The 14098-nt window shown below is 49.0% G+C and overlaps 1 protein-coding gene across 10 annotated transcripts in view; it reads right to left on the minus strand.

Moving 5' to 3' along the window:
• Tmem43 (Transmembrane protein 43) overlaps window positions 1-14098 on the minus strand; it is a 183924-nt gene that overhangs the window by 45771 nt on the left and 124055 nt on the right. For all 10 annotated transcript variants that reach the window (XM_075694857.1, XM_075694856.1, XM_075694853.1 and 7 more), the window contains 2 exons: window positions 9563-9629; window positions 8896-8966 (listed from right to left, as the gene is read on the minus strand). In XM_075694857.1, the coding sequence (XP_075550972.1) occupies window positions 8896-8966; window positions 9563-9629 (138 nt within the window). The remainder of the gene's footprint in view (window positions 1-8895; window positions 8967-9562; window positions 9630-14098) is intronic.

Raw genomic sequence — 14098 nt, forward strand, 5'->3', positions numbered from 1 at the left:
AACAACGCTTCCAAGTGCCCTACGTCGTTTGTTGCAAAAGGAGGCAGCAAAAGTGCACCGAGAAAACACCTGCACTGCAGGTGACGTCCAGCTGCCAAGTACATGATCCGAGCGTGCTCAGGGCGTCCTTGAGGGGGCGCTCCACCACTCCAGCTGGCTGCTGCAGCCGGTCCAGAGGATGCTCCCACTCCAGAGGGCGCTCTTGCTCGAGGGTCAGGATCCAGGAGACCAGCTGGGCTAATCGAGTCAAGCAGAAGCCTCCAAAGGTAGCCTAGGGTTCGCTGTCAGAGCAGAGCAATCCTAGAGTCGTTCACTTAGAGCAGGAGAACACGCAGCTCAGCACTGCTATGCAGCAGCTGAGCCGAGTTCGAGTCCTTTCGCAAGTCATGGTTGTCCGTACCACCCGCGCCGGCTCCCAGAAAGCTCGTCGCAGAGGCGCCGGTGCTGGCATGCTCCGCCAAGAAGTGGGCCCTCACAACCCCTGATAAGGGAAAAGGGGACCTTGAGGAATTCCAAAGCGAGATTAGGAACTCCATGAAGGACACCTGTCAGTGTCAGTGAGTCAGTACACAGCCTCCAAGGCTCAGTTATGAACTTAATAGAACTGGTGGTGAACACCCTCGAGAGCAGGGTCAACACCCTCGAAACAAGGGTCGGTCTCAGGAAGTCAATTCCCAGCTCCTTGGGCGCGGTTAGAAATGGTCTACCCTCAGAGGTGCAGGGTTTCAAACGCAATAAGCAAGCCCTTATAAACCCTATAAGCAAGGTCACGCAAAAGTTTTCCAAACATGGCGAGTCAGGATAAAGGATTCCTATTCTGGCAGTGGAACTGCACCGGGTTCTTGCTGAAAAGGGTGGTCCTGCAGCAGTTTGTTCGTCCACGCGAGCATAAACTGCGCATCATTTTATTACAGTAATTCTCAGAGAGACAGTTTCACTGCAAGGTTACAGGGCTCATTCCATCTTTGCCGTGGGCAGGAGTGGCATTTGCTTCCTCGTGTCGAAACGATGTTCTTTTGTCATACACTCCATGCACATAGACCATAGCAAGGTCGTGCGTTCGCTAATTGAAATCGTTCCCCATGCCTAGCTAAAATCCAACATCTTTATTCTCAACATATACAGTTCTTCCAGGGACCAAAGACACCACTTCGTGTCCCTTGTGGCGAAGGCTGCGGGGCTGGCATCGAGCTCAGTGGTCACGGGTGACCTCAACGCTCCGCACTGCGAATGGGGCCACCCACCGTCGACCGCAAAGAGGAGCGACCTCTGGCAATTGGCTGCCGATCATGCGCTCTTACTCTTGACAGACCCGTCCTTCCCCACCAGAATGGGCACTTCGATCACCAGGGACTCCACGCCAAATCTCACCTTCGTCAAGGGGGTACGTGGAGCCAACCTTGTGGAGTGACCTGCACGAGAACTTGGGTAGCGATTTCGGGTCACGTATTGGGACCTCTTTCTAAAAATCACGAAGGGAAAGACAGCAGATCACACAGACTTTAACAAATGGTTGTTGCAATTAAAAAGGGACGTCGAGTCTGCCACCAAGACGATCCCCACAAGGACCTCAAGGGGGGCAGAATGGACAGTCGTCTCACCCACCTCCTCGAGGCCAAGGGCAGGGGAAGGGGCAACAGCTCAATCGTAGACTCCGTAAGAGGATAGCTGAACTCAATCGCACCACTTAGGAACACTGTCGCACACGCACTCAGCAACAGTGGGATGATATTTATATTTCGGTTGACGGGCAAATGTGCGCTGGAGGCCAGTGCTACCACCTGAAGCAACTCCTAGATGAATCGACCTTCAAGTCCAACCAGAGACTAGCTATGGATAGGATTTTGCATAAAACCAAACGGGAGGGCTCCACAGTGGAAGGCATTATCTAGTCGTTGACGGACAGATGTCTACCCTCGGGTTATGCAGATTACCCCTGCTACTGGGGCTTCGAGAAAGAGGACCTGGATGCTCCTTTCTTTAAAAATGAGGTCAGGGAAGCCCTTTTTAACCTTAACGGCCGATCAGCCCTGGGGCCGGATGGCATTTAAAACAGGCTAGTTCGCAATCTCGACAAAGAGTCCATCACCACGTTAACCGATGAGATCAATTGCATGTAGAACTTGGGTGACGTCCCGGACAATTGGAAGCTGGCATCGGTAATTCTCATTCCAAAACCAGGTCGGACCCCCAGCTTAAACAACCTCCGACCAATCGCGCTCACTTCGTGCGAGGGAAAGGTTGCGAAACATGTCATTCATAACCGGATATCTAGGTACATCGAGGAACGCAAACTCTTCCCCTACAACATGGTGGGATTTCTCCTGTCCCTGTCAGCTCAGCACGTCATGAAACTCGTTAAACACCACATTATCGATAGGGAGACCCAAGACATCAGGGGTATCCTAGTGCTGGATCTTGAAAAAGCCTTCGATAACATTTCGCATAGGCACGTCCTTGATTCAGTTTCGGGCATGGGCCTTGGGCTTAAGTTCCATGGGTTTGTCAGTTCGTTCCTCTGCGGCAGGCGCGCGATTCTCAAGGTGGGCGAGGTAAAGTCCGATTCCTTCGAGCGGGGGGCGGGGGGCACCCCTCAGGAGGTGGTCGTCTCGCCACTTCTCTTCAACATCGCCATGCACGGCCCCTCTGCGCATCTCTCCGAGGTGGACGGCATTAATCACGCTCTTTACGCCAACGGCAGTGAAGGCAGAGTTACAGAATCACTACAGGTGGCCCTGAGCTGTACGGAGGAATTCTTCGTGGGCATGGGCATGGCACAAGGCTCCAGCTCTCCCTGTCGAAGTCCGAACTTTTTTTGTATCGACCAGCAAAGAGGGGGCACATCCCCAAAGGGCAGGTCCCTCTCGGAAAAGTTGACATCTCCACTCGCACGGCCATTGGGCATGTCATTCCCAGGGTAGAGGTCATCCGCATACTCGATATGCTGATCGAGGCAAACAGTAGTAATGGACAAACGATCACTCGTATCACCACCAAAACAGACAAAATGGTCATGCTTATCACTAGGTTCTCTAACAGTCGCGGAGGGCTGGGGGAAGACAACCTCCTTAGTTTGTACCACGCCTTCTTAATGAGTCACATCACGTACACGGCTGCCACACATCGCTGGCACGGATATGAGAGGGCAAAGCTTGAAGCGCTGATACGCAAGAGCATCAAAAAGGTGCTTGGCATCCCCATGGGCGCCAGCATAGAGAAGCTCATGCAGCTGGGAGTCCACAACACCCTCGAAGAGGTTGTCAAGGCACACCAGGTTGTCAGGCTCTCTTCCTCGCCTGTAGGGAGGAGGATCCTTGAGGCACTGGGTTGCAACCCCACTGCCGTCAGGGATAGGTGGTGTGCGCTTGACGCTGGAATGTGGGAGGCCATCATGGTCTCGTCGTTCCCAGGCAACGTGCGCCCACAACATTATGTAAGCAGATGCCGGGCCAGGCGGCTGCACTTCTCGGATCAGTTGCCGGTGATCCACGGTCGGTCTCGTTCGTCGTCGCTGCCCAATATGGCTCGTCCGACCAGTTCGTGGCGGCCGTTGTAGATCACAAGGGCAACCACCTTAGCGCCGTGTCGGTGTGTGGCTCGTCCCCAGCACTTGCGGAACAGGTCACGGTGGCCCACACCCTCAGCGACGGGAGCAGACTGCAGGTCTACACGGATTCTCAGTTGGCGGTCAGGGCCTTCGCCACGGGTTCAGTCTAGAGTGAGGCGGACACCCTGCTTTACTGCAGGCGCGTCGCCCCCCACGTCATCACTTGGTTCCTGGCCCACATGTGGCCTCGGGTCTCCCCCATCATTCCCAACGCGAACGAGCTGGCCCACGCCCATGCGCGTGAACTTACCCAACAAGCCGGGGAAAAACCACTCAAGGGCACAGACGCAAACACGGATGCAGGGCTCCAAAACGACTCACTCCACACGTTCAATGACATTACAAAGCACTATCAGCTTGGCAGGAGGGTTTATTTTCAATTCGTCCAGCTGGCGCACATCCCCATCATCTCTTCTAGAAGCTGCAGAACTGGAAAACCTTGCAATAAGGCATTACCGGGACAGAATGAAATTTTTCTTCCTACTCTATAACAGTCAATCCACCACCACCACCACAACCACCACCACCATCATCATCATCAGCCTGGCTACGCCCACCGCAGGGCAAAAGCCTCTCCCATACTTCTCCATCTACCCCGGTCATGTGCTAATTGTGGCCATGTTGTCCCTGCAAACTTCTAATCTCATCTACCCACCTAACTTTCTGCCGCCCCCTGCTATGCTCCCTTCTCTTGGAATCCAGTCCGTAACCCTTAATGACCATCGGTTATCTTCCCTCCTCATTACATGCCCTGCCCATGCCCATTTCTTTTTCTTGATTTGAACTAAGATGTCATCCCCTCGCATTTGTTCCCTCATCCAATCTGCTCTTTTCTTGTCTCTTAACGTTACACCCATCATTCTTCTTTCCATAGCTCGTTGCGTCGTCCTCAATTTAAGTAGAACCCTTTTCGTAAGCCTGCAGGTTTCTGCCCCATAGGTGAGTACTGGTAAGACACAGCTGTTATACACTTTTCTCTTGAGGGATAATGGCAACCTGATGTTTATGATCTGAGAATGCCTGCCAAACGCATCCAAACGCATCCCAGCCCATTCTTATTCTTCTAATTATTTTCGTCTCATGGTCCATATCCGCGGTCACTACCTGCCCTAAGTAGATGTATTCCCTCACCACTTCCAGTGCCTTGCTACCTATCGTAAACTGCTGTTCTCTTCCAAGACTGTTAAACATTACTTTAGTTTTCTGCATATTCATTTTTGGACCCACCTTTCTACTTTGCCTCTCCAGGTCAGTGAGCATGCATTGCAATTGGTCCCCTGAGGTACTAAGCAAGGCAATATCATCAGCGAATCGCAAGTTACTAAGGTATTCTCCATTAACTCTTATCCCCAATTCTTCCCAATCCACGTCTCTGAATACCTCATGTAAACACGCTGTCGATAGCATTGGAGAGATCGTATCTCCCTGCCTGACGCCCTTGATTGGGATTTTGTTGCTTTCTTTATGGAGGACTACGGTGGCTGTGGAGCCGCTATAGATATCTTTCAGTATTTTAACACACGGCTTGCCTAGACCCTTATTCCGTAATGCCTGCATGACTGCTGAGGTTTTGACTGAATCAAACGCTTTCTTGTAATCAATGAAAGGTATATATAAGGGTTGGTTATACTCCACACATTTCTCTATCACCTGATTGATAGTGTGAATATGGCCTATTGTTGAGTAGCCTTTACTAAATCCTGCCTGGTCATTTGGTTGAAGAAAGTCTAAGGAATAGATAAAACATTATATATTCTACTGACTAGCCACCACTGCAAGCGCTTTTATCACAACAAAAAGGTTAGGGATTTTTCCTGCAGGACTAACACATTTAAAGATTTTCTTTCCCACGCACAATTTCTGAATGGAACGCATTACCTGCCACAACTGTTGACTGTCCAACGGTTTCCTTCTTTCTTTCTGCACTTTGTGAATACATCATAGCAGTCATCCGTCTTCTCTACCCGTCAAATCATGATTGTGAAAAGATTTATCTTATGCTGTTTGTTATGCAGATTTTTGTTCAGTGTCTGCTACCTTGTTTCATCTTATTTCATACTTGTGTTTTGTTCCAAATGCCCACTCCTGCCCAAGGCCTGGTAACAAGGCTGGCAGTACTTGTAAAATAAAAATAATAAATTCTTCCTCGTATATGGACTTGAACCTTCCTGTACACTTGATATAATTCTCCATTACCGACCTGATTCATCCGTGTGAACATTGATGTCTGAGTCTTCCAGATACGCTGAGGAATGCCGCTGGCTCACCAGCTTTTTTACGATTGAAGACCGATGGCAGCAAAAGTTCCGTCACGATGACGACCGATCCACCAGTGCATATCAGCTGGATTCTTTAGTCTGGCTCTGGATATTGCTACACGTGTGTGATATTTGCTTGTTTGAATGAGGCACGTGGGTGCCATCATTCGAGAAAAGAGGAGGAAGAACAAACTGGGCTCGTGCTGTGAATCTAACTGGTGAGCGCTGCAACCGCTGTTGTAAATATAACCTGTAAATAGTTGCTCGTCTTATTGACTTGTTCTTCACGTAACATTGTGGTGGAGGTGGAACGTTCCCCATCCTCGCCACGGAGCTCCGAAGCGGCTGCACCGTCGTCTTCTCAGCCATGGCTTCCGATGGAACCACCCCGTCGCCACCTACACCTGCGGCGCCTACCACAACGTATGTTAAGGTTCCTAGTCTCCGTGATCCTGGGACATTCTCCACCCAAAATGACATTGACATCGATGACTGGCTCAGCATGTATGAGTGTGTTAGCCAAAGGCACCACTGGGGCCCTACCATCATGCTTGCCAATGTGATCTTTTATCTGGATGGGACACCACGTGTCTGGTTTTGCACCCATGAGGTCGAGCTCTCCAGCTGGAAGATTTTCAAAGAGAGGCTTCGCGACCTATTTGGCAACTTGTCAGGTTGCCAACAGGCTGCGCGAAAAGAGCTTGCCATCCGTGTCCAGTAGTCGACCGAATCGTATGTCTCCTACATACAGGAAGTGCTCGTGCTTTGCCGGAAAGTCGACGAGCACATGACCGAGGTTGACAAGGTGGGCCATGTCCTAAAAGGCATTGCGGAAGACGCCTTCAACTTGCCAGTCTATGATGATGTTTCTACTGTCGATGCCATCGTCAAAGAATGCCGCCGCTTCGAGGCAGCCAAAAGCTGCCGCGTCGTCCCACACTTTTCCCGGCTCTCAAACACCCCTGCCACGTCCTCTTGCTCCGCTCTTACCGCCACACGACCATTTCAAGAGAATGCCACCCGTATCATTCGCCATGAGATTGAAGCGGCGAGTCTGGCCCCCCTTCAACCATGACTCCCTTAAGGTACCTTTGACCAAGCAGCCCCCACTATTTCCATTATCCAAGCAGTTGTGCGGCAAGAAATTGCAAACCTTGGCCTCCCAACCGCCTGCTCTGTCTCCCAACCTGATTTGGCACCCATTCCCATGTCCACAACCTCTAATGACCAGTATTTCGCTCCCAGATCACACAATCCTGCCGAAATGGCGAACTCCAGACGACAAACCGATCTGCTTCCGCTGCCACCGCGTTGGTCATGTATCCTGCCACTGCTGCACCACCTGGATACCGCCGTACTGGCACTCATTCCCTGCTCCTCACCCATACGCCGATGCTCGCCGTTATTCACCTTGCCATCTGTACCCTACTTCAGATGCCCCTGACAGCCGCTTCTCCGTGCGATCGTCGTCGCCTCAACGCCGTCGCTCCCCGCCATCCCAGTTCGCCGATTTTCCTCACCAAACCGACAGACGGAAAATTAGGCCGTGCAGCTCTTGGAGGTAGTGCTGCATCATGTTCGTCCTGTCCAAATCCTCCGTTGACGCTCCTCACCAACATGAACCTAATTCAAGTAGACGTAGATGGTTTTCCGTTGACAGCATCAATTGATACTGGAGCCCAAGTGTCTATAATGAGTGCTAACCTATGTCGTCGCCTCAAGAAAGTTCTTACGCCTGCCATCACTCGAGCCGTACGCGTCGCCAATGGTGCCACTGTTGCCGTCAGGGTTATGTGCACTGCTCGCATAGGAATTGCTGACCGCCAAGTTCCAGTCCTGTTCACCGTGCTGACCAGTTGCCCTCATGACCTAATCTTCGGGCTCGACTTTCTGATGATGCATTCTGCCCTCATCGACTGTGCCACTGGTACGCTGTGCCTATAGCTTCCTCTTCTTGCAGACGTTCGCCCCGAACAACCAAACACCCCCTGCGTTATAGCGTTTGTTCGCTTACCTCCAAAAGCCCTAACCTTCGTCGAATTGGCCTCAATGGCAACTATGCCTGACGGCGACGATGTCATCGCACCTATTTTTGATGTCCTCCTGGCGTGCGACATCTCTGTGCCACACTTTGTCGTAACCCTTGCCGCTGATCGGATGTGTCTCCCCGTTATCAATTTTGGCTTGACGAAGCAAGTGTCACCTGAAGGCATAGCAGTGGCCATGCTCCGGTCAGTGACAGACGACCACGTCACTGCCTTTGCAGCCAACGCGTTTCCAGATCCTCCTGATTACCCACAGGATGCCTTGAACCTCGACGGCCCATTACGTCCCATGGTCGCTCCAGACCTCGCACCTGACCAAGCAGCCGCCCTGTATCGCCTTTTGCTTTCCTACTGCGACATATCTGACACTGACAATCGACCACTTGGTCAGATGTCCCTTGTTAAGCATTGGATAAACACTGGTGATGCTGTTCTCATTCACCGCCGACCGTACCAAATGTGCCCATGTCGTCCACTAACTTCAAGCGCCATGGAAGCGAGACGGTGCACGCACAGCGACTCAAACCCTACCATGATCCGGTTGTCCTCTCCATCCCTTGAGTTGCCAGGATGGTGCTTGCTTCTCCGGGAGGAAGTTGTAGCAAAGAAGACAGGCACATTATCAACGCCTCGCTCAAGGATAGAGCTCGCACTCCTGGTGCCCAACGCTTGACCAACAGACCTGCCTTTTTATCCTTCTGGCTTTGTAATTAAACCGTGTTACAACACAAACATGTAAACACTTACAGAAGTTGATGAAAAACATCACTGCTGTATTTAGGATTCAGTTCTTTCTATTTAAACTGGAAGAAACCAGAAAAAGTACTCTGCTGCAACGCCGAGATCACCGACACACCCGACACCCCGAGTGAGGTTGCAGGTTCTCTGCTATGCACAGAGGAGCAATATCTTGCTGACATGTTTACAAGCGTGTGATGCATACAGTCAGATGGGTTTACAAAAAAACAATGAAACTGGAACGCACTGTCCGAGAGCTGTAGCTGGCCGAGGTAGACTTCAGACAGCACAAAGTCCATACTATGAACAGGGAACTTCCTGGAGTGCCATATGAAAAGAAAAGAAGAGATCTGAGTTCCTACCCATGCATTGTGTGAGGCAGGCAAGTGCTCAGATGGTAAGTTCAACTTACATCACACATTCTTGAAGCAAGGCCCTAATACTAGACAGATGACAACACTCCAGTCTACCTGTATTTTGAGTATCTCGCCTTGCTTAGTTAGAAGGTTAAAAGATTGTGGCATGCACAACCCCCCAGTGCATCCCTGTTAGCTTGGCATGAGCACTGCTCTACCCCAATTAGTGGAGCTTAACGTCCGCGTCCAAGGCAGAGGCGCCACAGCAGACTAACCAGTGCTCGAAGTGTTGTTGCCATATGAATGCAGCCACTATAAATGAAATCACAACACCATGCTGACTAGCAAAACAGGACACTGCGTTATGCACATTTTAGGGCAAGCTTTTCTGGTTGTGAGGCCTGCCGAAATTTGCTGTCGCTGGACATGCAGCTCGTGTGTTTTGGCCACGTGCTTGGCTTTGCAGGGGCAGCAAGTCTGCGAGGCAGTTTGCCCTTGCCTGCACTCCATCTTGCACAATACTGCATGCCCAATGAAGCGAGCTTACTCAACACTCACATGGGATTAACACAGGACACCTTTGTCAAGGATGTGCAGTCCACAAGTTCAGATCTCCAGTCAAGCTCTGAAAAAAAAAACACCAGGTTGCAATATGTCTACGGCAACATTTTAGACAACATGCAGCATCATGTTTCTTTGCTAAATAATATAACCTGCACATGGCACACTGGGAAGAGCACAATGCTGAACAAGGCACTCAACATAAAGAAGAATGGCTGCAGCATTGATCTAGCATCAGTGGTTTGATGAAATAGAATGATATTGGCTCTGAAAATCCATGCGATTCCATCTATTGAAAAACACTGGAACATTTGCTGAGAACTTTTACTGTAGTCAAGGCAGTTAATGTTTCCCATGGTTGGAAAAAACCTCGAATTCATTGCTGGAGGAGAAAAAATTGGCAGTTTCACCCAAAAGGGTGAAGCATCAACAGCAATATCAAGGTCTAGCATTGTGCTTGAGCTATTTGTACCATGCTCTAACGACAGTCAGGGGTGACATGATGCAGCATGTGAGGCAACGGCTACACAGCACAGACAGCTACCAGGCATCTGAAAACACTGTCAGCAGTCAGTGCACAATGAAAGGATTAGCTTGACTGTCCATTCCACTTGGTATGCACACAGCTGTTTGATAAGGGTTGAATGCCATCTAACTTAAAAGTGATGCCCACAACGCGTCGCCCGCAGCAGGGAATGACGGTGCGTTAGCACTATCGCCTACTAAAAGTGTGCAGTATGTTACCAAAGGCACTACACACCATGCACCGTAAAACAGATAAGTGAAGATGCTTATCGCAATAGGTTTGGCGGCGATAGCTGTGAATGCGGCATGCGATGACCTGGGCGAAAATTTGCTGGTGCCGGAATAAGAAACTGTGCGCGCCGTAGCTTTCACACGAGACGGGCGGCTATATACTGTTCTCGATTGTGCGCGCCGCTCACTCCTTTTCTTGTTCACATGGGATCTGCTGGCTGGAAAGCGTATACAATTGCAGTCTGCAGCAGGGAAGGACAGCGCATTTTGGTTATTGTCTATTAAAAGCATGCGCTACGCTTCCGATGACACCACATGCTCTGAAACGAGTATGCAAAGATGCTTATCACAATAGGATTGGCGGTGATAGCTGTGAATGCCTCATGCAATGACCCCGGAGAGGATTTGCTGGTACTGAAATGAGAAACTGACTGTGTGCCGGCGTTTTCATGTGAGACGGACGGATGAGTATTGCGGTGAAGCTACTGTGGTGGGCAGCTATACAGTTCTCAATCGCACGCGTTTCGTACATTTTCTTGTTGACATGGAGTCTAGCAGCTGGAAAACATATCCTACGATCGCAGTTTGGTGACATACTGAACATCGGTGCCAAAAATGTGCGTTTTCTGGGAACGTGTGAATTGGTAAAAATGAGCGCGAATGAGTCATTTTTGTGTTCTCTATTGCGAACGTTGGCGTCGGGAAAACGTATGTAACGGGAATGTATCAATGATGTTCTACTGTATAAGCATCTCTGATGTTTGCCTCAATGCAAACACGGTGGTCTACTGTTGACCTACCTTCCCTAAAACCACATTCAATTAGATGGCTGCTTTCCAAGAAATGGATTAGATGGCAGTTTACTATTTTTTCATATAACTTGCATATACAGCTTGTTAGTTCTAATGGCCTGTAACTGCTGCCTAACGCGGGGCCCTTACCTTGTTTAATTGGGGTAACGATTGCTTCCTTCCATGAGGAGGTGGAATATGTTCAGATACCCACATGGTAATGCAAAGAGACAAAAGTTTGCTTAATGTTTCTGAGTGCAGGTTTTTGATCATTTCATATATGATCTGGTCGCCATATGGTGCTGAGTTGCTGCAAATACTGAGAGATGCCTTGAATTCAGCGAGGCTAAACAGACCGTTGTAAGGCTTATCTGTTGTGCACTTTCGTCCAAGGCACTCTCGCTCCTTGAACTTTCAGAAAGTTGGCGCATAGTGTGGTGTACTAGCAACACTTTGAAAATGCTCACCCAGGAAATTTGCCTGATCTTTCATGCTGTAGCCTTGAGTATTTACTAAGGGAAGCAGTTGTGCTTCCCTGTCTTTTGTTGCCCCTGTTCCATACCTTACTCTCATCCTTGTAAGAATTGATCCCAATGGGCACTGAAACTCCCTCAGACGTCTGGATAAGATCCCAAGCTACAAGTCCAAGAGCAGTCTTTCTAGGGACATCCAGTGGATATCATTATTGCACTAATTTTTAACATCCACTTCTTATCCTCCTGCGGATGTCCTTAGGTCATTCGTGTCGGATATTTTGCCAATGTACCGTGCTGGACTGTGTTCGACTTTTAGTGACTAACTGCTCCCTTTCTGAGCATTTCTGCATTTACAAATGCCAATTGTAGAGCCGGCCTCGAGTTCATTCAAGCTATAGGAACCACATCTAGCTTTGTTCAATATAGACACCAACATTTATCAGCGAAGTATCAACCAGTCCTCAAAAATGCAACATAAGATAGACCAAATTCGATGCAATTTGAGGTGCATATGTAGTATATATACTACATATGCACCTTTCCCAACTGTTTTGCTTAGCATGTCGACACATTCTCCTGCTCGGTAATTTTGCCTGCTTGAAATTAATGACATTCTTCGTGAAGCTGGCCCTCCTGCGCCTCTTTACATTCGTCATTCCACCAAGGTATACAATGCTTATTGGCAAGTCCATTAGTTTGTTTTATGCATTTTTCTGCAGCACCAATAATAAAACCTGTCAAATATGCCACAGCATCGTCTATATTAAAAGAAAACAAGTCATCCCACTGGTAAATACGTAATCTTTTGAAACAGTTCCCAGTTCAGCGAGTCAGTTTTGCACTGGGGAAACTGTGGAGGGCAACCGGCTTGTTTTGTTAAATTTAAAGCAATACGGAAGTCGTCACTTCCGTAAGGGTTTCTTAGGACCATTCAGTCAAGGTATGGCATTAGGGTTGGAGAGGCTATGGTTACGTCTACTGAAGAATATGACTTATGTGTGGCACTATAGAAGTTGGGTTCTTTTTATTCAGCAGAACCACGCCAGAACATAAAAGGAAGTCTTCTACAGTACACCCTCTTGCATCGCAGTGCAAGTCCCCCCACAGCATATTACAGGCATGCAGATCACCTGTAAAAATGAATAGCTCAGGGAGCTAATTAACAAGTGTTTCAAGTTTCCTAAGTTGCAAACGATGTTTGGGTGGTACGTACAGGGAACATACTGTCACCAGCTTGTCAAACAGTATTGCCTTAACAAGGTGTCTATCAAGTTGAAATTTTCAAATTCTCAGAGTTTTCCAGGTTTTCCTTGAGCGCCCTTGCAAAATTTCCTGAGTGATACAGAACTTTATGTTTATGTCATGGATATGTTGTCTTTATGTTTATGGATGCGGAACTTTAGTTTTATGTCAAGACGGGCTCACACCATGTCACCTAATGCTGTCACTCCCTAGTAAGTATGTTAAAAAATAAAAAAATAAAAACTACTTAATCCAGTTTGAATGGTCAGGAGTAGTGTTTACTTTATTCAAAAAGAAAGCAGAAGCGAGGGGTTAGTAAAATACACCACGAATAAAATACTGTTACATAAAACAACATGAGGCGTGGCTATTTAGAGTGTATTTACAATGAGGTACAGAGCAGCAACCAAGATGGTGGACAGCCTTCTTCGTCATCTGCTCCAAGCAGAATGTCTCTCTCAAAGTGCGTTGGCTTCGTAACATTACCCTCGGCATTACATTACACATTACCCTAGCAGCTCCTCACTGATTCTTGCCGCGAGTGGTGGAAGGCCTCCTGCGCTCCTGCTCTGCCGAGCACAAGCTTGCCATCGCCTACCACCTGCAGATAAACAGACCGATGGAGCGGCTCAATCACATGCTGACAGAAATGCTGTCTATGTACATTTCTGACGACCACAGCGATTGGGACAGCATCTTCATGATCTTCGCCTATAATTTGTCCCGTCATGAGATTGCCGGCTATTCACCCTTTTACCTTCTGTTCGGCCACCACCCTTCTTTGCCCTTTGAAACACTGCTTCCTTCCTCGAGAAACACTCCCACTGAATGTGCTCAAGACGTCTTCGCCCAGGCTTGCATTGCACGCCAGATTACTGGCGCCCGGCTCACCAAGTCTCAGGCCGTGCAGAAGAGCTGGTATGACAGCTGACGTCAGGTCATTCGACTTTCTCATGGCTCCGTTGTCCTCCTATGGACATGTGTCAACTTGCGTGAAAAGCTGCTGCCATGCTACACAGGGCCTTACATGATATTGCGTCAGCTTGGCGATGTGAACTATGAGATTGCTCCATTGGACTCATGTTCCCACAGGCGTTGTGCGTGTATTCCGGCTGAAGCCTTATATTGCCGCGACTTCACCTCCCTTATCGTTAGCACTGAGATGGTGCCTTTACAGGTTGGGGTTATATTATGGCACAATCAGGAGTGGCACCAGTCAGAAGACGACAATTTGACATGTAGAGGTGGAATCGGTCTCGACAGCCATA

Source organism: Dermacentor variabilis, chromosome 6 (genome assembly GCF_050947875.1).
Source record: "Dermacentor variabilis isolate Ectoservices chromosome 6, ASM5094787v1, whole genome shotgun sequence".
In the NCBI taxonomy this organism is placed as follows: domain Eukaryota; kingdom Metazoa; phylum Arthropoda; class Arachnida; order Ixodida; family Ixodidae; genus Dermacentor; species Dermacentor variabilis.